The 26,915-nt window shown below is 42.1% G+C and overlaps 1 protein-coding gene across 4 annotated transcripts in view; it reads right to left on the reverse strand.

Annotated features, from left to right (window-relative positions):
• The window catches only part of LOC148423268 (kelch domain-containing protein 3-like), a 59,400-nt gene that overhangs the window by 28,691 nt on the left and 3,794 nt on the right, over nt 1-26,915 (reverse strand). For all 4 annotated transcript variants that reach the window (XM_088414627.1, XM_088414625.1, XM_088414623.1 and 1 more), the window contains exons 3-7: nt 18,891-18,973; nt 18,698-18,776; nt 16,482-16,528; nt 12,592-12,712; nt 4,726-4,915 (exon numbers count right to left, since the gene is read on the reverse strand). In XM_088414627.1, coding sequence (XP_088270753.1) covers nt 4,726-4,915; nt 12,592-12,712; nt 16,482-16,528; nt 18,698-18,776; nt 18,891-18,973 — 520 coding nt within the window. The remainder of the gene's footprint in view (nt 1-4,725; nt 4,916-12,591; nt 12,713-16,481; nt 16,529-18,697; nt 18,777-18,890; nt 18,974-26,915) is intronic.

The raw sequence follows: 26,915 nt of genomic DNA on the forward strand, positions 1-26,915 counted from the left end.
AAAAATGGATAGACCAATGGAATGGCGGGAATTGCGGGAATCGATTAAAGTTGGAACGGTGGAAATCGGAGCAGGAATGGCCAAGATAGAAGGTTACAGGTTACAGGTTAGAGGAAAATGGGAATGAGGAATTATGGGTAAAATTATTAAAATAGTTATGAATTACTGGAAGGTGTGAATATGAGTAATGTTGTGTGTGAAATGTATTAACTGAATGAAGTGAATGTGAAGTGGAGAAACTTTATGTAAGAAATGTTAAATATGCCATTAGGAATGAATTATGAATTGTTATAGGTGAAAAATATGGAATTATGGGAAAATATGAATAATTATGAACTATAGGAATGATGGGAATGAGCCATAAGGCAGAATGAATGAGTTAAATGTTATGAATATGAAAAAGGAAAGCTCAAAATGTGAAATGTTCAATCTCCCATTGGGAATGAATGGGAAGCCCTCCCATTGGAAATGAATTATGAATATTTTAAGATAGAAAAATATGGAATTATGGGAAAATATTGAAATGTATTAATTACTGGAATGACGAGAAGGATCCCTAAGACGAGATGTATGAGTTAAATATTGAAAATATTAAAAGGGAAAGCTGTAATAATGAAACGAAAAATGACCCGATGTAAGTCAATGGAACTTTTTGGGGTGGAAAACCGGGAATTCTGGGAAAACTAAGAATATTTGGAATGTGAAAAATGGAAACCCATCTTTCCCGAATAAGTGGAATAACATGAAAGTGGAACGGGGTGAATTAAATAAACTGGGAATGAGTTGAAACGTGCCGAAAAACAGGGCGGAAAAATAATAACTAGAATTCTGGGAAGAGGAAAATGGATACACGAATGGAATGGCGGGAATATGGGGAATCGATTAAAGTTGGAACTGTAGGCATCGGATGAAGAATGGCAAAGATATTAGGGAAAACTGAAAAAGTGGAATTGTGGGTAATATTTGAATTGTGGGTAAAAATGCATTCGCGGGCATTGGGGGAATTGATTAAAGTTAGAACGGTGGAAATCGCAGCAGGAATGTTAAAGATACAAGGGAAAAACTGAAAAAGTGGAATTGTGGGTAATTTTTGATTTCTGGGAAGAAAGTGGATACCACCATGGAATGGCGGGACTTGGAGGAATCGATTAAAGTTGGAACGGTCGGAATCAAATGAAGAATGGCAAAGATATAAGTGAAGAACTGAAAAAGTGGAATTGTGGGTACATTTTGAACTGTGGGTTAAAATGCATTTGCGGGCATTGGGGGAATCGATTAAAGTTGGAATGGTCGGAATTGGATAAAAATGGCAAAGATATAAGGGAAAAACTGAAAGTGGAATTGTGGGTAATTTTTGAATTGTGGGTAAAAACGGATGGACGGGCATTGGGGGAATCGATTAAAGTTGGAACGGCGGTAATCGGAGCAGGAATGGCAAAGATACAAGGGAAAAACTGAAAATATGGAATTGTGAGTAATTTTTGAATTCTGGGAAGAAGAAAATGGATACCACCATGGAATGGCAGGACTTAGGGAAATCAAATAAAGTCAGAACGGTAGGAATCCGATGAAGAATGGCAAAGATATAAGGGAAAAACTGAAAAAGTGGAATTGTGGGTAATTTTTGAATTGTGGATAAAAATGGATGGGCGGGCATTGGGGGAAATGATTAAAGTAGGAACGGTCAAAATCGGATAGAGTGAAAAAAGATATAAGTGAAGAACTTAAAAAGTGGAATCTTGGGTAAATTTTGAATCCTGGGAAGAAGAAAATAGATACCACCATGGAATGGCGGGACATGGGGGAATCGATTAAAGTTGGAACGGTAGGAATCGGATGAAGGATGTCAAAGGTATAAGGGAAAAACTGAAAAAGTGGAATTGTGGGTAATTTTTGATTTGTGGGTAAAAATGGAATGGCGGGCATCGGGGGAATCGATTAAAATTGGAAGGGTCAGAATCGGATGAAGACTGGAAAAGATAGAAGGGAAAAACCGAATGAGATGTCTGATCAGATATCCAAGATGGCCGCCCCTGAGGGTTGATGGGAAATGGAGTCTCAGTGTATGTGGGCAAGTGTCCAAGATGGCCGCTTGACGACCCCATGGGAAACACAGTACTTTGTCTACCTAAACAGTAGTCCACAAAGGCCAAACGCCCACACAATGAATGACCTCATTGAAAATGAATTGGTTCATTAAAGGTACAGTATGTGGAATTGTGGGAAAATTTGAATTCTGGTAAGAGGTAAATGAATACACCAATGAATTGGTGGGGATGAATGTAATCGATTTAAGTTGGAACGGTGGGAATCGGCTGAAAAATGGCGAAGATAGAAGGTTACAATGTTTTGGCAAGAACAATTAACTGAGGAATATGGGTAAAAAAATGGGAAAAACTTGGAATTGTTGGTGCGAGGGTGTTTTTGGCAATCTAAACCATAATGGGAAACACCTAAAGTTGGAACAATAAGTATAGGTCGGACGCAAATGGAGATATCACAAGAGGAAACATAAAAAATCTGATTTTTCATGAATTTTAGGGGGCTATTACTTATGCAAAACAGATATATAGTGGGTAAATGACACTCTGAGGTCATAGGCAGGGTCAAGATGAAAGGTTAAACGCTGAATCGGCCTGAATCGGACAAACACCTGTAGTCATTAAGTGAAAAAAAACAACACTTTTTCTAATTTTGTAAAATATCACAAAATTTCAAAAAGGAAGAAAAAAGTACACTTAAAGTTCAAATTTTGAATTTTGGGGGATTATATTTAATAGTTTGGATGTTCAACATTAGGAGAGTGTTGTTTTTATTGTTCTGAGTTAACCAAGATGGCCGCCATCCTGGGTGGAAGTTGAGCTGAGCCCTCATGAGATGTCTGATCAGATATCCAAGATGGCCACCCCTGAGGGTTGATGGGAAATGGAGTCTCAGTGTATGTAGCCAAGTGTCCAAGATGGCCACCTGACGACCCCATGGGAAATGGAGCACTTTGTCTACCTAAACAGTAGTCCGCAAAGGCCAAACGCCCACACAATGAATGACCTCATTGAAAATGAATTGGTTCATTTAAGGTACAGTGTGTGGAATTGTGGGAAAATTTTGATTCCTGGTAAGAGGTAAATGAATACACCAATGAATGGGCGGGGATGAATGGAATCGATTAAAATTGGAACGGTGGGAATCAGATGAAGAATGGCGGACAGAAGATTACAATATTTTGGCAAGAACAATTAACTGAGGAATTATGGGTAAAAAAATGGGAAAAACTTGAAATATTTGGTGCAAGGTGTTCTTGGCAATGTAACCCATAATGGGAAACACCTAAAGTTGGAAGGATGAATATAGGTCGGACGCAAATGGAGATATCACAAGAGGAAACATCAAAAATCTGATTTTTCGCGAGTTTTAGGGGCTATTACTTATGCAAAACAGATGCATTGTGGGTAAATGACACCCTGAGGTCATAGGCAGGGTCAAGATGAAAGGTTAAACGCTGAATAGGCCTGAATCGGACAAACACCTGTAGTCATTAAAGTGAAAAAAACAACAATTTTTTGAATTTTCAGTCACAGAACTGGGCATTCCCTTGTCAAAGCAAAACGCTGCTGACACAATGCTCCCCTTTGGTGAGCACTTCAGCATATTCGGTGTCCGATTTATGATGTAAAAGATTTTAAAAATTACACAGAACTGAAGCAAGATTTAAAGGGAGTATGTGTAATTTTTCACGCGCACCAACAGGAGCTTTAGGGGCATTATGGTAAATGCAGCAATACACACTCCCCTCTGCCCCTCTGGCTGTGGTAACTTTAACAGACATGGCAACCTATATTACTTGGAGGAGTGCCACCCTCCATGTAATATAATTCAATGATAACTAGACCTACGATTACATTTAAAGCAAAGTTTGTCGTTAAGAACACATTTATTTGCACGTTTTTGACATTCATAAAATTGAATTGATTCATTTTTAAAGAAAAACGGTCTAAATCTTGCATAATGTCACTTAAAGTCCATCGATCCAGGTCAGTATACATGGTCCTCCTTAGTCTGTGTATTCTTACCTGGCTTCACGTTATAAAGTAATTGCCAAAAGTGTGGAAGTGATCACCAAATCAAGACTTTTGTCAGCAACTTGTTGCTTTGCCAATGGATTGCTCAGCACTAATATACAGTAGTAAATCAACTTAAAGGTATAAATCAAGAAAAAAGCTGATTTGCCTCTATCGTCTTTGCATTAAGTCACAACAAATGGTGACACAGGGTCAACTATTCTTTCATTTATTCATCATCCCGATTTGTCATTCAGCTTTTTGTTAATACCATCTACTAGACAGGAGGACTAGTGCAGCTGATTTCCTCTATTGACATCTTCAGTCTTATTTCAATGAACTACTTCCCCCACCTTTGCTGGGTGTGAATGCAAACCCATGGGCCACACTCAAAGACTTGGAAACAGAAACACCTGGTCCCAGGAATTTAGAATTCATGGGCTTTTTGGTCTGAAAGCCACAAGAGATGCAAATCCATCGCTATAGGGTACCCTTGAGATGTTTTGGAAAACAAACTGATATTTCACAAACAACCATCACAACTCTATACTTCTCTACATTAGGTTGTGAATTTTAATATTACATTCTTTTAATGAAGCCTGTAGAGGGCTGAAAAGTAAAAAGCAGAAGATAAAACCTAAAAGCTAAAAAGTAAAATTTAACTTACTTGGTTCTGAGTGAACTCCAAGTGTTGTTGGCATGGCACCACTTCCAGAAATCTCTCTGCTCTCTCAAGCCTTTCAAGCCACCAAACAGGTACATGCAGTTCTGGTAGACAATTGCAGAATGGCTATGTCTTGGACCTGGGCTAACAGATCCTTGCTGTAAACCAGTGAGCAGCGACCAAAGCATTGTTTCTGTCAGGCAAATAGACATGCAATATAAACTCAATGAGATGATCACGGTCAACCAGTGGAACGCCTAGCTATTATTGGCCACCTGCATGATATCATACTATACACGCTACACAGTCTGTGTGCACACAGCAATGTCACATTCAAACCTTAGTCCTCGATAGGTTTCATTACTCCATCAGTTATGGTTTGCGTGGTTTGTTCGGGTCCAAGTTCAATTAGTCCAAAAAATCGGAGTCGCGTGGACGTCAGGGACAGTGCCCCTGGATAGGCGAACTGGGGTGGTGGTCCCCCTTTATAAGAAGGGGGACCTGAGGGTGTGTTTGGTCTACAGGGGAATCACACTCCTCAGCCTCCCCGGTAATGTCCATTCAGAGGTGCTGGAGAGGAGGGTCTGTCGGGAGGTCGACTCTCAGATTCAGGAGGAGCAGTGTGGTTTTCGTCCTGGCCGTGGAACAGTGGACCATCTCTACACCCTTGGCAGGGTCCTCGAGGGTGCATGGGAGTTCGCCCAACCAGTCTACTTGTACTTTGTGGACTTGGAGAAGGCGTTTGACCGTGTCCCGCAGGGATCTCTGTGGATGGTGCTTTGGGAGTATGGTGTACCGGACAGCACCTGAACAGGCTGTTCGGTCCCTGTATGACCGATGTTAGAGCTTGGTACGCATTTCCGGCAGTCAGTCGAATTAGTTTCCAGTGAGGGTTGGAATCCGCCAAGGCTGCCCTTTGTCACCGATTCTGTTCATTACCTTTATGGACAGAATTTCTAGGCGCAGCCGAAGCGTTGAGGGGGTCCGGTTTGGGAGCCTCAGCATTGCATGTTTGCTTTTTGCGGATGATGTGGTGCTTCTTCAGGCCGTGACCTTCAACTCTCACTGGAGCGGTTCGCAGCAGAGTGTGAAGCTGCTGGGATGAAGATCAGCACCTCCAAATCTGAGACCCTGGTCCTGAGTCGGAAAAGGGTGGAATGCCCTCTCCGGGTCGGGGATGAGGTCCTGCCCCAAGTGGAGGAGTTCAAGTATCTCGGGGTCTCGTTCACGAGTGAGGGTAGGATGGAGCGTGAGATCGACAGACAGATCGGTGCGGTGTCCGCTGTCATGCGGGCTCTGCACCGGTCTGTCGTGGTGAAGAGAGAGTTGAGCCGAAAGGCGAAGCTCTCTGTTAACCACTCGATCTACGTTCCTGCCCTCACCTATGGCCACGAGCTGTGGGTCGTGACCGAAAGAACAAGATACAAGATACAAGCGGCCGAAACGAGTTTCTTCCGCAGGGTGTCCGGGCTCTCCCTTAGAGATAGGGTGAGAAGCTCGGTCATCCGGGAGGGGCTCAGCGTCGAGCCGCTGCTTCACATCTTCACAAAAATGATATGCAGGACCGAAAGCCAGTACAATGTGCTTCATTCAACAAATATCCTCAGAATAGAAGATTTGGTGTTATGAATAACATCGGAACCCAAGCGGATTCAGGACCCCAGCCAACCACATGAGGAAGTGGATTGACAATGAGAGTTTATTAACAGAAAACGCATGCCAGGCATGGAAACAAAAACAGTCCCAAAAGGTAAAATATCCAATGAAAGCCACAAAGTACAAACCCAAAGTGTCTCGACGAAGAAGAACGCGGGATGAGAAAACAAGAGATATGGCGAGAATGCTTGGAGCGTGGCGAAGCAATAACCCGGCAACAAGCTCTCCTGTGCCGGAGGTTATATAGCCTTTGTGGTGGATAGTGAAGTGAGCCTAAAAGACATCCTTTATGACAAGGTGGACTGTGAACTTAGCCTACACAAAAAGCACAACTTAAAAGCAGAAAACACAACACTTGGGATATGCATGCTTAGCTTTATGAAAGGTAAGGAGAAAACTATTTCACTGAGTCTGCGTAGGTCCTGCAGTTTGTCTTGCTACTAAACAAGAGGGTGATGAGTTATTGCTTCTCAACTAGCTTGTTTTTTAACAATAGGTTGCACTACATCCACATGCTTTTTTTTATTTGTCAAATAAAAAATAACTGTAAAATTTAGACCCTGTATCAAATGTATCAGTTTTGTCTGCTATCTGAGGACAATGATTAACAAATCTTGCACAACATTTAAGTGTGCATCAAGCCATGGAACACCTTGGAGCCACTTTTCAGAATAAAAACATTTGTTCAGCTCAGACTCGGTTGTCATGGATTGGTACACAAATGGGCAAGGTGAAGCACACAACGCTACGCATCAGTGATTTCTGTCTTGCATGCATACCTGCATACCAGTACACTGTTGGTCATAAATTACTTGCTGATATCCTACAGTCTATTTTGAAGTATTGGCTGGCTTACTCACAACGTTTGGCTGTTTTACTATAATGCAGTGGGTTGACAGGCAATGTGTTTTCTCGTATGTCTCATTGCACTTACTTTAGGGCCATCAAGGTTTATAAATAAATAAATAGATAAAAAAAAAAAAACAAGAAAAACTGATTTTGCCCCATAGTTACTGCCCGGAAAATGTGTTTATCCTGCTTGGGTCATGTTGCTCTCCCCTGCTTAAATGAGGAATGACGAGAAGTGCAAGCCAAATTCAGACTCTCACTTGGACATATCCACGAATATGGATAACTGTATGTAATGTATTTTCTTTCGTAGGATTCTTACTAAACATTGTTTGGCTATATCACTGCCAAAGAAGAGATTTCAATAAATACATTAGTTAAACATATCTTCAAAATAATAGGCACAACATAACATGAATATAATGTGCACACAAAATTCAAACTCAACATTGATGTCAAATTAAATTGGAGCCCTAAGCTTGTTTCTCCGCACCAGCTCATCATGGAGTGTTGGGAGAATGACACACAAAGTGTCTTGCTTGTATCCAGCCGACTTCGTTGTTTTGTTTTTGTTGCAGTCACTGCAGGAAACCCCACTTCACACACATAGAATGTTGGAAATCAAGAACATACTTTTAAGGCCACCGTCATTTGAGATCTACAGTAGTTGATTATCTTCTTGCACATTTTAGATTCACCTGGTTTGTTAACAAATAGGTCGTGGATCCATTCCTTCTCAAATTGTTGGTCCTTTTGGCTGAAAAAAAGCACTCAAAGTCTTTACTACAATAAACTATCATTGCAAGTAGGACTCTTGGTACTGCCTGTTAGAAGCTTTCTTTTTCTTAAAAGTTGTAGGCTCTTCACCTGTCTCTCACTGGGTTGATTCCACTTTCCCCCAAAAAATTCCAAAAACCTGTTTCTTACTCATTTTGTTAATTTGTTGGTGAAACTTTGGTGATAATGTAACTGAAATCAGAACCTGATCAGTTTTCAATATAAAATAACTTTGTCTTAGATAATACAGTATGCAAAACACAATCATTTCAGGTGCTGTATGAGTTGATCCATAAACTGGTGCCAGGCTGCAAACCACTAAAACTATACCTCCTGACCCATCATTTGACGGGTGACTGAAAAGTACAGTGGACTCCCTTCTTGCAGCGTCCCTGGCTTATGTTTTTTTCAAGCTGCGACGTGGAATACTGAGTTTTTTCGTCCCCTCTTTACCGTATTTTCCCAGCTTTGCGACAAAAACAACTGTCAAGACCCTAGGGCAGGGGTGGGCAATTCCAGGCCTCGGGGGCCGGTGTCCTGCATGTTTTCCTGTTTTCTCTCTCAAACACACCTGATTCAAATGATTAGGATTATTTTCAAGCTCCAGCAGAGCTTGTTGATGAGCTAATGGTTTAAATCAGGTGTGTTAGGGAGAGAAAACTGGAAAACATGCAGGCCCTCTCGGGCTGGAATTGCCCACCCCTGCCCTAGGGGGTTGGCTGTATTTGTGTTGTTTTGCCTCCATCTACTGGCGTTGTTAGGTAATTGCACTTATTTACTATAGCCGTCAAAATGCTTCCATGCAACGCGTCACTACAATGCTGGTCTGCTACTGGTTGGCATCTCCTCACGGAGATGCGGATCTGCTATTGATCGGCCTCACTCATTTCAAAATGGCAGAGCATTAAAGCTTTGTTCAATTGTGAGTGGTTACAAAACTGTAGGTAACTTTAGGTCATTTTACTGCTAAATTCAAAGTTGAAGGGGTTAACCATGGGTCATAAGATTGCCAGTGACGTTAAAGCGAGAAGTAAGAAGGTGATTTATATGGAAACAAAGATGGCGATAATCAAGAAATACGAAGCTAACCTAGCCTAGGCTACCCTCACTGGGGAATATGGGCATAACAAGCGCCACTCAAAGGAAAATAAATCCTTTCTATATTTTTTATTTATGATGTTTTCTGATTGTATATATGTATATTGAATATACACAGCACTTACTATACTATTTTGGTACCAATTTAAATATCTATGTACAATTTTGATGTTTTTACCTGGGGTTCTAAACACATTAGCTATTTAACATTGGTTTGAATTGCCTGCCATACAGTGAATTCGTCTTCTACATTATTGCCAACGAGTTGGTGCAGGTATCCATGACCATTTTCTGATGGGGAGTTCGTAAAAACGTGCATGCTGAAGGCTGCAGAAATCGTGTGCCCCGATAAGCTACCCGCCTTTGCCAATATAAGTCTAACGAGGACCACTATCACAGACAGAGTGACAGAACTATCAAGTGACCTAAGTAGCCAAATGAAAGAGAAAATCAAGTAATTCTTCGAATTTTCAATCACAATAGATGAGAGCACCGACGTCACCAATATTGCTCAACTGGCCATATTCATCAGAGGTGTTGATAAAACTGACTGTCACCGAGGAGCTGCTTGAATTGGTGGCCATGACTGACAACACAAAAGCGGATGACAACTTCAACTCTCTCGTTGGAGTGCTGGACAAAGTGGGCGTGGACTGGTCCCGTATCGTGAGCCTGGCAACCGATGGTGCGCCATCAAAGGTCGTAAGAAAAGCAAGCGTTGGCACAAAATTCCATGAGAAACTACAGACCGCAAATGGAGGACAACAGTTTTGGGCATTCCACTATATTTTGCACCAGGAGGCATTCTGTTGCAAAACACTGCAAATGGACCATGTTATGAGTGTAGTTGTGAAAACCAATTTCATCAGAGTGCACTGTCTAAATCACCGTCAGTTTGACACATTATGAGTGATAATGAAATTCATGCTGGGCTGAGGTGCGGTGGCTAAGCAGAGGTGCGGTACTCAACCACTTCTTTGAGCTACGAGGGGAAATTGGACAGTTCATGGAGAAGAAGGGTCGCCCAGCGAAGGAACTTACATGCAAAGAATGGGTGCAGGATCTTGCGAATGCCGTCCTGATAGCGATTTGGATAAATATTAAGACAATAGTGCTGGCAAGTGCCGGCAGGGCAAGTAAGGAGGACGAACCGGGCGTCAGACAAAATGAGCCCAGCAGAACTAGTTAGGAGGGCGAACTCGGCGACTCCAAGCGGGTTTGTGACCCAGGTGCCGCTAGAGACTGGAGAGAGGCGTTGGTCACGAGGGACTGTCAAATGAAGGCATCGGCTGGATGCTGGCAAGCGAAGGTGTCAGCTGGACGCCGACAGGCAGAGGCGTCAGCTGAGAGCCAACTGGTGGAGACCCAGGAGGCATCGGCTGAACGCAGACTGGCAGAGAACCAGGACGCATCAGCCAAACGCTGACTGGTGGAGACCCAGGAGGGAACTCGGAGATCTGGGGCCGACTAGCAGGGGCCTTAGAGGTCAGGCATGGAGGGACACTGTCCTGAGCGCACTACCACCTTGGCGCAGGGACAGGGGCTGACAACCACGTGCACTGAGACGTGCGCTGTGAGCGGGCTGGGGACTCAAGCGCGAATTAGCTGGGAGCACAGTGGTCCGGCGCCGGGGTGCAGGCTTCCAGACGTCCAGCAGGGTCCGGGATGTCCAGTCTCTGGGGCACAGGAATGGGGATGCTCAGTTGCCGGGGTGCAGGGACAGGGCTGCTCAGTTGCCAGGGAGCTGGGAGTTTCACTCGAAGACTCCTGGCCAGCCAATATGTCCATCAGCTCATGGGCAGACTTACAAGATACATGATTGGCCGGTGTGACATCGACCATTGAGGGCAGGAGTTTTAATGCACACCTGCACTTATTTGCTTAAGATGTGCCAGAAGCCAATTGTGTGTCTTGTAGAAGAACCCTTGAGCTGACTGACTGATTGTTTTGCCTCTAAATCTTGTCCAAACTGTTGACTGGCTGCAGCAAGCAGTCTCCACCTCACATGCGAGAAGATGTGGAAGGAGCAATACCATCAGTACAAAATACTGTGTTACAATTAAATGGTATTTTGAACTCTGCTTCCCTGTTATAATGTTTGGTCAGCTCCCGGCTTGAATTTAGGTTGACATCTGAGAAGTGCAATTACAGTCTTTTTAGTTTTTAATGAAAGAAAAAAATGTGAAGCAATGAAAGATGAAGCACAAAGTAGCAAAGGAACACTATGTGTGTGTGTGGAGAAGAGGGACCCAAGTGCAAGAGTGAGGATGCAGGGAGAAGACAAAAAGAAGATTTTAAGTATTTCGGGTCAACAGTCAAGAGAAATGAAAAGTGTGTGCAGGCAGGCTCAATTGGGTAGAGAAAATTGTCACATGATGTGTGATTGAACAGATTGAACAGCAAGGGTTAGGAATGAATTCATCAGAGGGACAGCACAGGTAAGAGTTTTTGGAGATAAAGTCAGAGAGGCCAGAGACTGAGATGGTTTGAACATGTACATACTGAATATGTAGGGAGGAGAGTGCTGAGTTTTTAATTGCGAGTTAGGTGGTCTTGAGCAGTCACCCATCTCAAGACACCCATCTCATCATTTCAGTTTGTGATAACATACCTCGCTTGTGTCGGCTTTTTTCGCTGGCCATTTACAGAGAAGCTTTCTGATATGCCGGCTGACATTCAACTTTAACTAATTGACTTGCATTGTGATTCTGCTAAGCAGGATAAATTTGGGTCCGTGGGACAAGATAGGTTTTATCAATATCTCGTGCCAGGCTACCCCAAATGAACAGCAATGGCTGCAAAGGTACTATCCATGTTTGGGACTACTTATCTTTGTGAACAGGTGTTCTCGGTAATGAACAATAATAAAACAAAGCAGCGCTCAAGGTTAACAAATCGACACTTGAATGACATTGATAAATGTGCTGTTACTCAGGATTTGAAACCTAACGTCGATGCATTTGTGAAGGCAAAAAGATGCCAAGTTTCAGGTGCCTGCAACAACAAGTACACTGCAAGAGCGCAGTGAGAGAGGGAGAGAGAGAAATTCACGTAATGGAAAAAAAAATCCGTGATGTGGTAAATCTGCGTAGTGGAAAAAAAATCTGCGATGTGGCGAATCCGCGATAGTGGAACCGTGAGGTAACAAGCGTTCACTTAATGCACATTAATGGGACAAAGACAAAAATACATTAAAAGTCTCCTGTGAGGAACATGTTAAAAAATAAAATAAAATAATTAAAAAAAAAAAAAAACGCTAGTTGACACTACGTGAAATGCCTCCACTTAGCATGAACTAGTCCAGTTGCACACAAATTTTCACATATCTGTACTGTACTTCATTACTTATCACAGGCAAGTTGATGATGCCACATTTCTTACACAAAATGTATTCCTTTACTCACATTACATATCCTTATCTTCATTTTATTACTACGACTACTAATAATACTAACACTTATACTGTTAACATTATTGTTTTATACTTACCGCAATCCAAACTCCAAAATTCTTGAGATGATCCCTTTATATCTATGAAGCCCCCATAAATCAGCATGGATGAACCTATCATCACAGCACTGTGACCTTTTCTGTTGGTTGGCATCGGGGTCTACATTCATGAAAACAAAACATATTGCCACAAGTCACATTTTATTTATGCACTTTCATTTAATCTAACGAGACGTGAAACAGACTAGAACAATGCTCAGCTACTCTTTCACATACTTACTGAAACGCTTTAATCAAGTCCAGGTTTCAAACATTTAAAGCATAGATCTCTAACTCCAGTCCTCGAGGGCCGCAATCCTGTATGTTTTCGACGCTTCTGTCATTAGCGCACCTGATTCAAATTATTAGCAAATCACCAGCAAGCACTGCAAGAGCTTGTAAATTATCCTAATCATTTGAATCAGGTGTATTTAGGAGAGCGGCATGAAAAAGATGCAAGTTTGTGATTCTGGGAACCACAATTAGGTGTGAACTTTGCAGGCGGAATGTTTCAGTGTTGATAAAGTACTCCATGTCCTGAAGGTACAACAATTTCAGATCATTTGTTATTTACATTTATTCAATCACCTTCACTCAAGAAACACAGAAAGAAATACAGACTTTGTTTTCTTTTTCCTAATAGAAAAGGCGTGGGATGAAGCTAAAGCTCATGAAGCCTCAACCCTAATTACATAACAAAAAATAGTTCAGTAAAGAAAAATGTATAGAATCTGTCCATAACCTACCCACTTACAGTTCACACTTGTGCTCTTCTACTTATGTGTGGTTTTTACCTGGTTTTTATGTCAACTTGGTATTTTTTTTTGGTTTTACGACATTTGTGTGGACAGTAAAGAAATAATTTAATAGTACAGAGAAACTTGTTTCTACACAGCATATGACAAGAAACACTTTGAAACTGGAAATATATAGCAAAATTAGCTACACAAACAATACAGATTGCTCATCTCATATGGGAAAAACAAATGCCAATAGAGTAAAACCATTAATTCATTTGCATAGTTTTTTAAAATACTTGAACTGTATATTCAATCAATACTTTTAACTTTAAACATTCTTTTGAATGCACTGATTGAACCACACATTTTCAGATAATTTCCATAAACATTCTTTAACTATGTCTCTGAAAACAAGACGATTTACTTACTGGTTAGAAATACAGTATTGATACAATAAAACTCATATTTAAGGAGAAATTAAATTTCTAATGTGCCAAATGCATATTACTAGAGGTGTGCTTACTTATTTTTTTTTGTTGCTTCGACATCCGTCATTCGTCAGAGCATCAACCCCTTTTCATCATTGTCGGGCCATCAATTTTTCAAGCCAGACAAAATCGTAATTGTCGGTCCGTCAGTTCGTCTGTGGATTTTTGCCCAAGTTTCTACCACCACTAGAGGGCGACATTGGACTTTTTTCTGGTCCGTCATTTATCAGGCACTGGTCTACTTCTGTTTGCACTCATGACACAATGCATCCTAATACTTTTTATTGTTTTTGTACTTACACCTAAATTTAACACCCTGTCTGTAGTTCTACAGTTACACTGCAATTGAAACACAAAAACAAAGCCAGCTAAGGGGTTTTACCCTAGGCCAGGGGTGTCCTAACTTTTTGCAAAATGGGCCAGATTTGGTGTGTTAAAAATGTAGGGTGGCCAACCTTGGCAGGCGTTCTTTACATATAGCAGCAATTAATTTAAAAACATTTCAGCGGGCCGTTCTGTGTTTAACATTTGCTTTTTTATTTTCATTTAAGCTATCTTAAGCATGTGGTTTGGTTAATTTGAAACATGCATATCAAAATTGAATTGACATTGAATATTGAAATTGAATATTCACTTATATTCACTTTTTTTTCACATAAAAAAATATCACACCATGGCAGTTTAATATTTATAGAATTTTTAAACATAATAACAGAGAAATGAGCAAGTAATAGTCATAACACCAAGTGCAGGGCTCATTTAAAATATGAAATTAGTAACTATAAATGTTAATTGGATTTTTAAATGTTTATTATTCTGGAGTGAAAACTTTTTCAGACTTATCATGTTTTAAAAATGATTTGTCTGCATGAGTGTGACGTGTGAAACTGAGATCTGGAGTGCAGGACAAAGGCCAGGTGTGTCTCTATGGCAGTAGTATGGATGCGCACGATGTCTTGTAAGTGAGAGTCCGGTAGCCGTGTCCTCACACGGCTTTTATTTAAGTTCATAATCGAGAAAGTCTTCCCACACAATTACGTCGACCCGAACAAGCTTAGCATTTTCTTACCAAATGCTCGAATCTCTCGGAAACGTGTCCTTATCCAGCTGTCAGTAAAAGTTGGCGATATAAACCTGCTGGTGCTGACCGCAGCTCACTGCGTCACACTGCAGCTCAACTTTCCTCCTTTTGTTGATTGTCACCATTTTAGAAAATTAGGGGCTCATTCAGTCAATTACTTATACACTAATTTGCTGTTCCTAATTGAGTCTATAGATGGCAGGATTTAGCACACGCAGATAACAGCGCTGCTGCCCAATGTATTAATACTCCATGCGGGCCAGACGTTAGTGATTTTACGACGGAGGCTGCGGGCCGGATGGAAATTGACCACGGGCCGCATTTGGCCGCCAGGCCAGAATTTGGACATGTCTGCCCTAGGCTATAATACATTTACATCATGTTTATTAACCCGCAACAGGAATGCAGGTGAAATGAGAGTGCAATTAGCAATCATGTCCACTGTTCAGCACCAATTGGTTACTTGAAAGAATGACTACCTTGTAGTGGAAACGCATCCCAAAATGCTCTTATCAGCAAGCAATTCTTTTTATAAAACATATTTAAAAAGCAAAATAACACAAAAAAATCTCTTTACACTTAATTCTAAACATTACTTTAGTCGGCGAGATTGTGTGCAGTATGAGTTTTGGTTTATGAAACCAGGACTAACAAAGGGAGCTACAAATAAATCTCCGGTAAAGTGAGCTGTGTTATAGCTGTGAATGACAACTAGTGAATTGAACCAACCCAGTTTATTCACTCAATTAAAGATGATTTTCCACTGCTTGATGGTGTTGTAAAGTGACTATTGTCACATTGATTGCAGGCTGATTGCGGTTTGTACTATAAAGATGCAGCAGCAATATAGCAGATAAACATAAAAGTCAGTTGAATTATATTTTAGTAAGTAAAACGGGGTGTGGCGAGCTGACGGACATATGATGGACCGCTGACGGACATCTGACGTAATGTTTATCTCGAAAATTACAACGATGGATGAAAATTGCAATTTCAACCTTTTTAATTTGACATTTTTCATCGGCAGAACGCGCGCCTGTCAGCGACGGCCTGATGGACAGTTTTGCCAGTGCTGACGAAGTGCCCACCTCTGCATATACTGTGAAAACTATAAAATATCATGTTATAGCTCTACAATTTTACAAAGAATAGCTATTACTTTTGACGTTTTATATTACGTTTATATTTGGCATCAAATAAAGCTTGGCATCGCCAGATTTTTACGATTAGGGCTAGGGCAGCAACTGCTGCAAGGTCCCTATTGTTTTTCTCCGGTTTATTATTAGCGTCTGAGCAGCAGCAACCACTTTTTCAACTCCACTTCTCTTCCAACTTGACTCACCACTAACCCAAACATATGTTTATTTCCGACAGTAATAGTGATTTTGATTGGCATCGCGAGCAAGAGAACAACCTCAAAATTCAATAAAACATAATACATGTACTTGTACTGCTTTCATTTTTTTTTTACTTTTACTTTGAGGGACATAACATCAAGTAGAAAGACTACCTTAATGTGGAAGGGCCAAATACATTTGAAAAGACAAACAAACAGTGCAAAGAACAAGAATATATCTCTACCTCAGGGACATTTGGCTTTCTCGGACAGTGCACCCATTTTTGTTTTGCTGAAACACAAAAAGATCAACAAGTTGTGCTGTTTTGTCACACAACTTTATGATGATGATGATGATAATGATTATGATGATGATGATGATGATGATTATTAGTATTAGTAGTAGTAGCAGTAGAAGTAGCGGCAGTTGTAGTACAAATAGCAGCAGCATTGTGGGCTTGTGTCTACTCACGGTTCAGCATTTTTGAATTCACCAATTTAAGATTTTTTTTTTCAATTATTACTAATTCATTATTATTTTTAGTAGCCAAGGCCCGCTTTTTGGCAGCGAATGCCTGAATAATCGAAAAATGTTGGTGGTTGAAAATGTGATTGAATGAATAAATGAATTAATGAATAAATAAAATTACAATGGGCGCCAACTATACATGTGGTCCACTCTACTAGGAGCATCATCAGTAGTAACAAAGTAGTTTTTGTTTTATGTAGTGTTGTCAAAACAACAACAAAAAACCCTATATAAATTAAGATGTCGTAATTAATTGATCTAAAGGTTTTTTTTTTACTCACCTAAAATTAGGAGAAAAAATCTCAACCATTTTTTTTTCTGACAGGTTGTATTACTGTGGCAGATCATAAGACTGATATATTACAACAAAAAACCCCAGTCATTTACTGTCTATTCTTTGATAGATGTAGTTGTAACCATTTACCTTTTGCTGCATTTGAGACGATTCCCAAGTGCTGGCTATAACCTTTAGTCTCAGCCATCAGGAAGAATTGTGCTCTTTTCTTTTGTCAGTGGACAAATAATTGAAAAATAGCAAATAAATAAAACATCATTCATCCTGTCTACCTTTTATTTGCTTAAAAATAGTGTCTTCTTGATTTTAGTTGAGCAAATAGATTTGCTATGGCTCGCTAAAATAGTGCCTTTGCTACTATAGTTAGCTGTGGCTGCAGTCACAGCTGAGTGTTTTGTATTTATGTGGTAGGCTGAACCGAAACTGATTGTGTGGGGTAAGCAAACTCCTTCTTACAAAGAATGCATATCACTCAGTCTTTATCAAAGGGACAGTTGGGCTGTTTTATAGAGGTAAATTTACCAATGATCAGAACGACAACTCTCACACGTGCTTCTATTTTAATTTCTTCCTTCTGCCCCTGAACTTGCCCTCCCCCACACAACAGTAGCCTATCAAATGATGCCCAACACAATGACAGCCAATGTGTACACTCTAGGTCGTGATTGACCTTTGTCTTCCAACCCCCAACAATGCAGGCACAAAAACTTGTCAGCATGCAGAAAGCAAAAATTATGAATTAAAAAATAACATATTTGAAAATCCTAACGCTTTAACCATGGCTGTAATGAATTGTTCTCAATTGTTGTATTATTTTGGCACCCATAGTTTTGTGTTCTGGAGCGGTTCGCAGCCAAGTGTGAAGCATCTGGGATGAAGATCGGCACCTCCAAATCTGAGATCATGGTCCTCAGTCGGAAAAGGGTGGAGTGCCCTCTCCAGGTCGGGGATGTTAAATTCAGGGTGTCCGGGCTCTCCCTTAGAGATAGGTGAGAAGCTCGGTCATCCAGGAGGTACTCACAGTGTTGAGCCACTGCTTTTTCGTGTTGAGAAGAGCCAGTTGAGGTGGTTCGGGCATTGAGTTAGGATGTCTCCTGGATGCGTCCCTGGTGAGGTGTTCCGGTCATTCCCACCGAGAGGAGGCCCCGGGGATGACCCAGGACACGCTGGAAAGACTATGTCTCGTAGCTGGCCTGGGAACGCCTGGGGATCCTCCAGGAGGAGCTGGACGAAGTGGCAGGGTAGAGGGAAGTCTGGGATTCCCTCCTGAGATTGCTGCCCCCGCAACCCGACCCCAGATGAGCGAAGATAATGGATGGATGGATAGTTTTGTGTTTGATATAATGTAATGTGAAGCATTTTGTTAGGCTGTTTTTAAAATTATCAGTAAATCTTGAGTTGTGTTAAGTCACAGCTTCAAAACAATTACACAAATTGAAAATTGCAAACTTGGCATGTGAGTGGATGTGCCGTATATCAGCATAAAGTCCCCAAGTTATGTTAAGCTAAAAATGGAACTTTTGGTCTACTCCAAAGAGACTCTACACCAGTTGTGAAAGTAAGCAAGCTGTGCACATGAGTTGATATGCATGCAAGTTGTAAAACTCTTGTATGTCTTGTATTCATAAAGACCTTACCAATGTCAAACACCCAGAGGGGACATCTCAGTGAAGTGTATGCTGAATCCAATGTACCTCCAAATACGTATATCAAGCCCTGAAAGTTCAGATGACTTAACAAGCAAGCAATGCAACATCTCAACTGATGGATGGATGGATGGTTGGATGTATTCATAATCAAAAAGAAAATTGAAGAACTAATTAATTTTACCTGATGAACGACCATAGAATGTTCCTCCACTTCATCTGGTGCGGTGTCACCAACGCAGCTCAACTCTGTCCATTCATTACACACTAAAAAAAGGTGTTCATCAAAGAAGAAATTTCATAAGAATGGTAACAATGACCTCTTGGTGGCAGAAAATTTGTGACAATTCCAATTGTTGTGCATCTATTACGCAAAAATAGTTTAAATGGAAGCTAAAAGTTTGTAACAAAGCACAAGGTGAGGGTTTGCAGTGATGTGCCATCAAGTTGAAAAGTGTTTCACTTGACTGTGTTGTAATGATGGTGAATGGGGCTTCACTGCTAAATACAGTGGACCCCCGGGTTGCAGTGTCCCCGGCTAAGGTTTTTTTCACGTTACAAATTGGAATACTATGTTTTTCGTCCCCTCTTTACGGCATTTTTCACGCTTTATGGCATCAAGACCTGTTATTACCTGTGGGGTTGGCTGTGTTTATGGTATTTCGCCTCCCTCTTCATGCATTTTTAGGTATTTGCTTTTATTTTCATGTTGGCGTTAAGCTGCCGGTGCTGCAATGCGTCACTAACATGGTGGTCTGCTATTGGTCAGCATCACAGTGTCACAAAGATGCCGTCACAGTAGGGCTGCACGATTAAGGCCAAAATAATAATCATGATTATTTTTGGTCAATATTGTGATCACGATTATTCTTCACGTTTGATCGAACATGTCTATTTATTGCATTTTTTTTTAAACAAGCAGTATGTATTGTATGAACAAGGCTTGATAATGAAAAATAATAATAATAAACTAAAATAAAGTAAACAATAACTATGAGAAAAACTTGCTGATTGCAAACCATTGAAAAAACATGAAGCCTACTTAGAACCAACCACATACTACAACAGACCTGTAAGAACACCTACAAAACAGCCTTAACATTTTTTGCAAGGAAAAAAAAAGTACTAAAGTACCAGAATCATTCGAAGTGATTATGGACTTAGCAGTCAAAATGTCATTTTTGGTAATTTCAAACCCAATTTATTCGAATTTTCCAAAATGGGTGAGAAAAGCAGAGGCTTTTGGCATGCAAACATGTGGTAAACATTTTCATCTAAAGGCTTTAAAGGTGGATTTGAAACCTGATATCTCCGGAGTGCGCGATTGAAACCAACTTCAGTGTTGTCATTGCGTCCCACTTTTGACGCGTGAAAAAAGACGCGTGGAATCTCGACGGCACATGTTTCGCAGTACTTTGTACTCGGTGCGGCTTCTCCTGCAGTCAGCCAATATTCTCAATGGAGTCTACAGCTTACAAACAACACTAATAGATTCAAATGATCGAAATTCTTCCAAGCTTTTTTTTTTTTTTTTAAATTAGACTCCTCACCTCTGTGTACTTGCTCGCCAGGAGTTGTTAACAGTATTCACCGGCGAACACCAATAAGCAATAGTTTGTCTGACATGTTTTCTGTAGTGCTGGGCGTGACTTTCAGACTTTCCCCTTTTGTGATGTCAGACTTTCGAATAAATAGACCCACGTGCAAAAATATGCATTACTGGGCTACAAAGGCTGTTTTCCCGAGTTTTTAAACGTCAATAAACACGCATCAGCCATTAAAACTTGTGATAATAATTTAAAATAAATATCCATGAAATGGTATAAAGTCCAATTTACAAATCCCAGTTTAATATAAGAACATCATGTTATTCTTTCACTATTAATTTAAGACGAAAAAAATAAAATAAAACAAACATATTAAACATGGAACAATAAATAAAGAAAAAGCTTGCACTCACCAAAACAAACAATCGATCACTATTTTCAATATCTCCCGATTTTTCTTCACCTTTTCATAATGGAGGTCTCTTTCTCTTGGCACTGAGATGTGCAGTGTATCCACTCGAGTGTTCCAAAAGATTTTTAAAAGCACCATAGCGCTTTAGGAAGCTCTCTTTATCTTTGACCTGAGATGAACAATACTGTATATCCACCCGGATGTCCCAGGAAATTTTTTAAAGCACTGTAGCGCTTGTGTCCAGCCATGCTGTGGTGTCTTGTTGCTGACTTGATTAAACAATTGAAGTTTGCAAATCCAGCGTAGCTCCTAACACCAAAAATACCGATCCTTTGCAAAATTAAGGCATTCCCAGCAGAACGATTTGCCAGATTAGCTCATGCCCCTGGTAGCCCAGTCAGAAATATGGCCAAGTCAGGAAAGGTTAGCTAACAGCTACGCTATGCCTCTAAGGCAATCAAGCAAAGCCAACACTGCGTAGCTTACTCGTCCACTCACGTCATGTTCAAATTGAGGCCTCTAGATGGCGATCTTAAGACTTGGTTGGCTATTACAGTTGTCTACTAAGTTATAAGGGTCGCATAAACCAAGCTACGGACGTTCTTGCAAGATTTGCTTGCTTGCTATTTCTTAAACTTAATGATGTCTTAACCTTGCGTTTGCCCCCTAGTGGTAGGATGACTGAAAGTGCTTGATTTAACATGTACTGGTAGGCAACTTTTTAAATGTTAATATTGACGATGATCATCTTAATCATGGCAGTTAATATCATGATTGCGATTAAAATTCGAATAATCGTGCAGCCCTACGCCACAGTGTCACTAAGATGCTGATGTGCTAAAGACTTGATCTCGTGTGAGTACTTACAATATCGTATTTATTGTGCATTTTATTGCTAAGTTCCAATTTCAACTGGTTAGCAATGGGTCCCAAGATTGCTAGTGATAAAGGTAGAAATAAGAAGATAATTAGTATGGAAATGAAGCTGGAGATAATCAAGAAATATGAAGCAGGCTAGCCTAGGATAGGCTCGGCTACCCTCACTAGGGATTATGGCGTACGTGTACAGTCGACGGGTCTTCTTACAAATCCGAAGAAGCAGGATTTGCCAAGTTTTAAACACGGGACTGGAGAACTCGCTAAGGGAACTGGGACTGCTTCGCCGGCCTGCTAATTCACCGGACTCGCCTGCTACCCCTCCCCCGGAAAGGAGGCGCCGGAAGCGGAGCGCCAGGACGAGGAAGCGGGGCAAGCGCGGAGGTATCCGAGCTAGGCTAGAGGCTAACCTAACTCGCCCAGCCATACCATCTAACCTTTTGGCGAACATTCGTTCACTGGACAACAAAACGGACGATAACCGACTTCTGCGATCAGCAAACCGAAAAGTGAGTGACTGTTGTGTTTTAGTTGTCACTGAAACATGGCTAAATAGTAACATTACGGACTACGCTATACAACGAGAGCAGCTAACATGCTACAGATCCGACAGGGCTCTCACAGAGGGGGGTGGGGGGGGGGGGGGGGGGAGTCGCACAGTGGCGGCGTGTGTATTTACATCCGCGAAGCGTGGTGCCGGGATGCCACTGTGGTATACAAACACTGCTCACCTCTGGCGGAATTCATGATCGTGAATTCTTCTATTTGCTAAGGGAGATAAGTTCAATCCTGCTGTTCGCTACCTATATGCCTCCAACTAACAACAGCAACAGAAGTGCGGCACTGAACGAACTGTACTAGGCTATCAGTGAACAACAAACAGCACAACCAGACGGCTTCATCATCCACGCTGGGGATTTCAACCATGCTGATCTCAAAACTGTTCTCCCGATGTTTCATCAACAAATCCACTTTGCAACAAGAGTACATAACATTTTGGCTCTGTGTTTACACTCAGCACAAAGGAGCGTACAAAGCCACCCCCTCCCCCACATTGGTGCCTCTGACCACCTCACTATTATGCGAATGCCTGCATACAGACCAAAAGTGAAAGTCATCAAACCTGCACTGAAAGAAGTAAGGGTGGGGCCACAGGAGGCGACCTCAGCCCGACAGGACTGCTTTGAGTCAACAGACTGGGACATTTTTAAGGAAGCAGCCACCTACAATGGCATCACAGATATTGAGGAGTACACAGACACAGTGACCTCCAACATGATCAAATGCATGGACAACGTGACCCACATCAAGATGATCACCACATGGGCCAACCAGAAGCCATGGCTAACAGGAGACGTCCACAGGCTGTTGAACCACAGAGACAAGGCCTTCAAAGCTAAGGAGAAATTAGCCCTTAGAACACGGAGAGCGAACCTGTCCCGTGGCATCAGGAAAGCCAAACAAGAATACACAAACAAGATAACTTCTCACTTCAAGGACAGCAAGAATGCACACAGCCAATGGCAGGGCATTCAGGCTATCACAGACTACAAACCTGCACCACAAAGCTGCGAGAGCGACATCACTCTGCTCAACAACCTAAACAGTTTCTTTGCACGCTTTGAGGAACAGAACACCACCCGCCCACAGAAAACACCACCACCTTCGCACGACCAGCTTCTATGCCTGTCTGCTGCCAGCATGAGGAGGACACTCTCTGCCATCAACACCCGGAAAACAGCAGGTCCAGACAACATCCCTGGCAGGGTGCTGAAAGACTGTGCAGAGGAGCTGAAAGATGTTTTTACAGTCATATTTAACACCTCCCTGAGGCAAGAAATTGTGCCATCAGGCTTCAAAGCTGCCACCATCATACCTGTGCCAAAGAAATCCTCCCCATCCTGCTTCAACGACTATTGTCCGGTGGCACTGACACCCGTCATCATGAAGTGCTTTGCACAACTAGTCCTGTCACACATAAAATCCATCCTGCCCCCCAGCCTGGACCCGTATCAGTTCGCCTACAGGGCAAAGCGATCCACAGACAACGCAATTTGCTCTGCCCTCCACCCGGTACTCACCCACCTGGACAAGAAAGACTCATATGTGAGAATGCTGTTCATGGACTTCAGCTCAGCGTTCAACACCATAATACCACAACAACTCACCTGCAAACTGGACAAACTGGGCCTCAGCACCTCACTCTGCAACTGGCTGCTGGATTTCCTCAGCCAGAGGCCTCAGTTGATGCGTGTTGGCAACAACATCTCAGGCAGGATCACCCTGAGCACGGGGGCCCCACAAGGCTGTGTGCTCAGCCCCCTCCTCTTCACCCTGTTGACACACGACTGCACAGCAACCCACAGCTCCAACCACCTCGTGAAGTTTGCTGATGACACAACACTCATCTCCAACAGCGACGAGATCCACTACAGGAAAGAAGTGGAGCTTCTGACCAGATGGTGCAAAGACAACAACCTCCTGGTAAACATCAGCAAGACCGAAGAGATGGTTGTCAGCTTCCAGAGAGGCCACACCCAACACCCCCCACTGACCATCGATGGTGCTGCAGTGGAGAGGGTGAGCAGCACCAAGTTCCTGGGAGTGCACATCAGCGATGACCTCTCCTGGACCACCAACACTGCATCTCTGGCCAAGAAAGCACAGCGGCGTCTCTACTTCCTGCGCAAACTGAAGCGGGCAAGTGCCGCGCCACCCATCATGACGACATTCTACAGAGGAACCATCGAAAGCATCCTCACCAGCTGCATCACCGTGTGGGGCGGGAGCTGCACTGACTACAACAGGAAGGCTCTACAACGCATCATGAGGACAGATGAGAGGATTATTGGTGCGCCACTCCCCTCCCTGCAAGACCTGTACACCACCCACCTCAGCCGCAAAGCCATCACGATTGTCACCGATACAAGCCACCCTGCAAACAGTCTGTTCAGCCTCCTGCCCTCCGGAAAGAGGTACAGGAACCTCTGCTCCCGCACCACCCGACTGTCAGAGAAATCTCAGAAAAGAAGACTAGGACAAGCCTAGCTGCTTAAACAGCAAAAAGAGTAACTCAGACCAGCCAAGATTGACTTTTCTATGCCGGGCATAGGGAAAAAGCTTGGGCAAATGTAACTCATGGATCTTCCAACGCTAGTTCTACTGCCCAGCCGTCCCCCCCTGGCTTTTATTGAGCAAAAGCATAGCAGATTACAAGACACAACAAAAGAGCCAGCCGGGCGCCACCGGCAGCTGGGCCAAGGTCCCGGCTCACACTTTCGTGCGTCAACAGCTCTATCTAAGGACAGGGTCAAGATGAACTAGGATTGCATAAATGGGTAACAATGAACTAAGCACACAATGATAACAACCTCATATATGATTCCCTTCACACCGACTCAGGAACAGTTTCATCCACCAGGCCGTGAGACTGCTGAACTCTCCCCCCTTCCCACCCGTGAAACTGCTGAACTCTCACTCTCTCCCCTCCTCTCTCCCACATTCAGCCCCAGCCAGAAGAAACACCTAGCTGGCAGATGAAGTTTAGGTCATTCGACCCCCCCCCCAACTCAAACTTTGCTCATGCACTTGCAAAATTTGCACAGACTTGCTGCTGCCATATTTATTCATAATTATACTTCTATTGCACTAGCGATTGCCCTTAGAACTATAACAACTACCTCAAATGCACACAACTGGGACAACCACAGCCAGAGTTGTCCTGCTTTGTCTCGTACTGTTGGATTGTCTTGTCATATGCTGCTACTTATGTCTTGTCTTGGGGTACTCTTGCCATACCTGGTTTTTCGTGTTTAGTTTTTAGTTTCCATTATTAGTTTAGCAACACTAGGCAAAGTAGATCTAACAAAGATAAATAAAATGTCATTTTTCCCTTAAATATGTTTCTCTATTATTTAATTGTATACATGTATATAATATACAAGTAGCACTTACTGTACTTTTTTGTTCCCAATTTTTAATATGTATATACAATTTTAATGTTTTTACATGGAGTTTTACACACATTAGCGAATTATCATAGGTTTCTATTGCCCGCTATATGACGATTTTGCCTTATGATGCCAACCCCGGAACAGATTAATTGCGTATGGTGGGGGTCCACTGTACTGTGCTTATAATATAGCAATTGAAGAGTCAGTATATAGCTCAAGGATATTCCAACAATGCCACAGTGGCCAGAGATTGAATCCACAACCTCTTGGTTGCGAGATGACCACTCTACCACGCCACCTACATGATGAAAATGTCCAAAGGTATATCGGACATTTGCAGCATATATGCAGCCTCAGTGCTTCCTCTTTTTATTTTTTACCGTCACTTCAAAGCAGCGTATGATGCACTGCAATACTCCCACGCTCAGTCCTAATATGGAGTCTAAAGCAGTCTAACTACCCTAATATACAATCTTGTTCAACTGAAGGCACCTTTGCTTAAAACTGTACCACTACTCTTTGACATCTGGCACTATATAAAGGTGTGTCAGCAAGAACTCTACATGACTCTCAGGCTTTGCTCTTGAGCTGTGCAGAGAATTACATGGGGGGGAAGGAACAGATTGAACAGAGCAACGACACAAGCAAGGCATGTTATCACGAACTGAAATGATGAGTTGGGTGTCTTGACTAACTCTTAAGGGTTTGATCTATACAAGTTTAGAATGACTGCTTGAGACCACCTAAGTCGCAATTAAAAACTCAGCACCCTCTTCCTACATATTCAGTATGTCTTCTCTGGACATGTTCAAACCATCTCAGTCTGGCCTCACTGACTTTATCTCCCAAAACCCTTACCTCTGCTGTCCGTCTGATGAATTCCTTCCTGACCCTTTGCATCCTGGTTACTCCCAAAGGGAAAATCGGAATCTGCATCTCCTCTACCTCCAACTCTGCCTCCAGTCTTTTTCTCAGTGATATTGTCTCCAGGCCAAACAGCAATGCTGGTCTAACCACAGTCCTGTGCATTCATTTTAGATGAAACTGTTCAATCACACAACATGTGACAATTTTCTCTACCCATTTGAGCCTGCCTGCACACACTTCGACTTCATTTCTCTTGACTGTTGACCCTAAATACTTAAAATCTTCTTTTTGTCTTCTGCCTGTATCCTCACTCTTACACTTGGGTCCCTCTCCTTCACATAAAGATAGTGTTCCCTCACTACTTTGTGCCTCATCTTTCATTGCTTCACATTTTTTCTTTCATTAAAAACTAAAAAGACTGTAATTGCACTTCTCAGATGTCGACCTAAAGCCGGGAGCTGACCAAACATAACAAGGAAGCAGAGTTCATAATATCAATTAATTACAACAGTATTTTGTACTGCCGGTATTGCTCCTTCTCCTCGACCGCTTGC

The sequence above is a fragment of the Hippichthys cyanospilos genome, chromosome 5 (assembly GCF_059441005.1).
Source record: "Hippichthys cyanospilos isolate Australia breed blue-spotted pipefish chromosome 5, RoL_Hcya_1.0, whole genome shotgun sequence".
Classification (NCBI taxonomy): domain Eukaryota; kingdom Metazoa; phylum Chordata; class Actinopteri; order Syngnathiformes; family Syngnathidae; genus Hippichthys; species Hippichthys cyanospilos.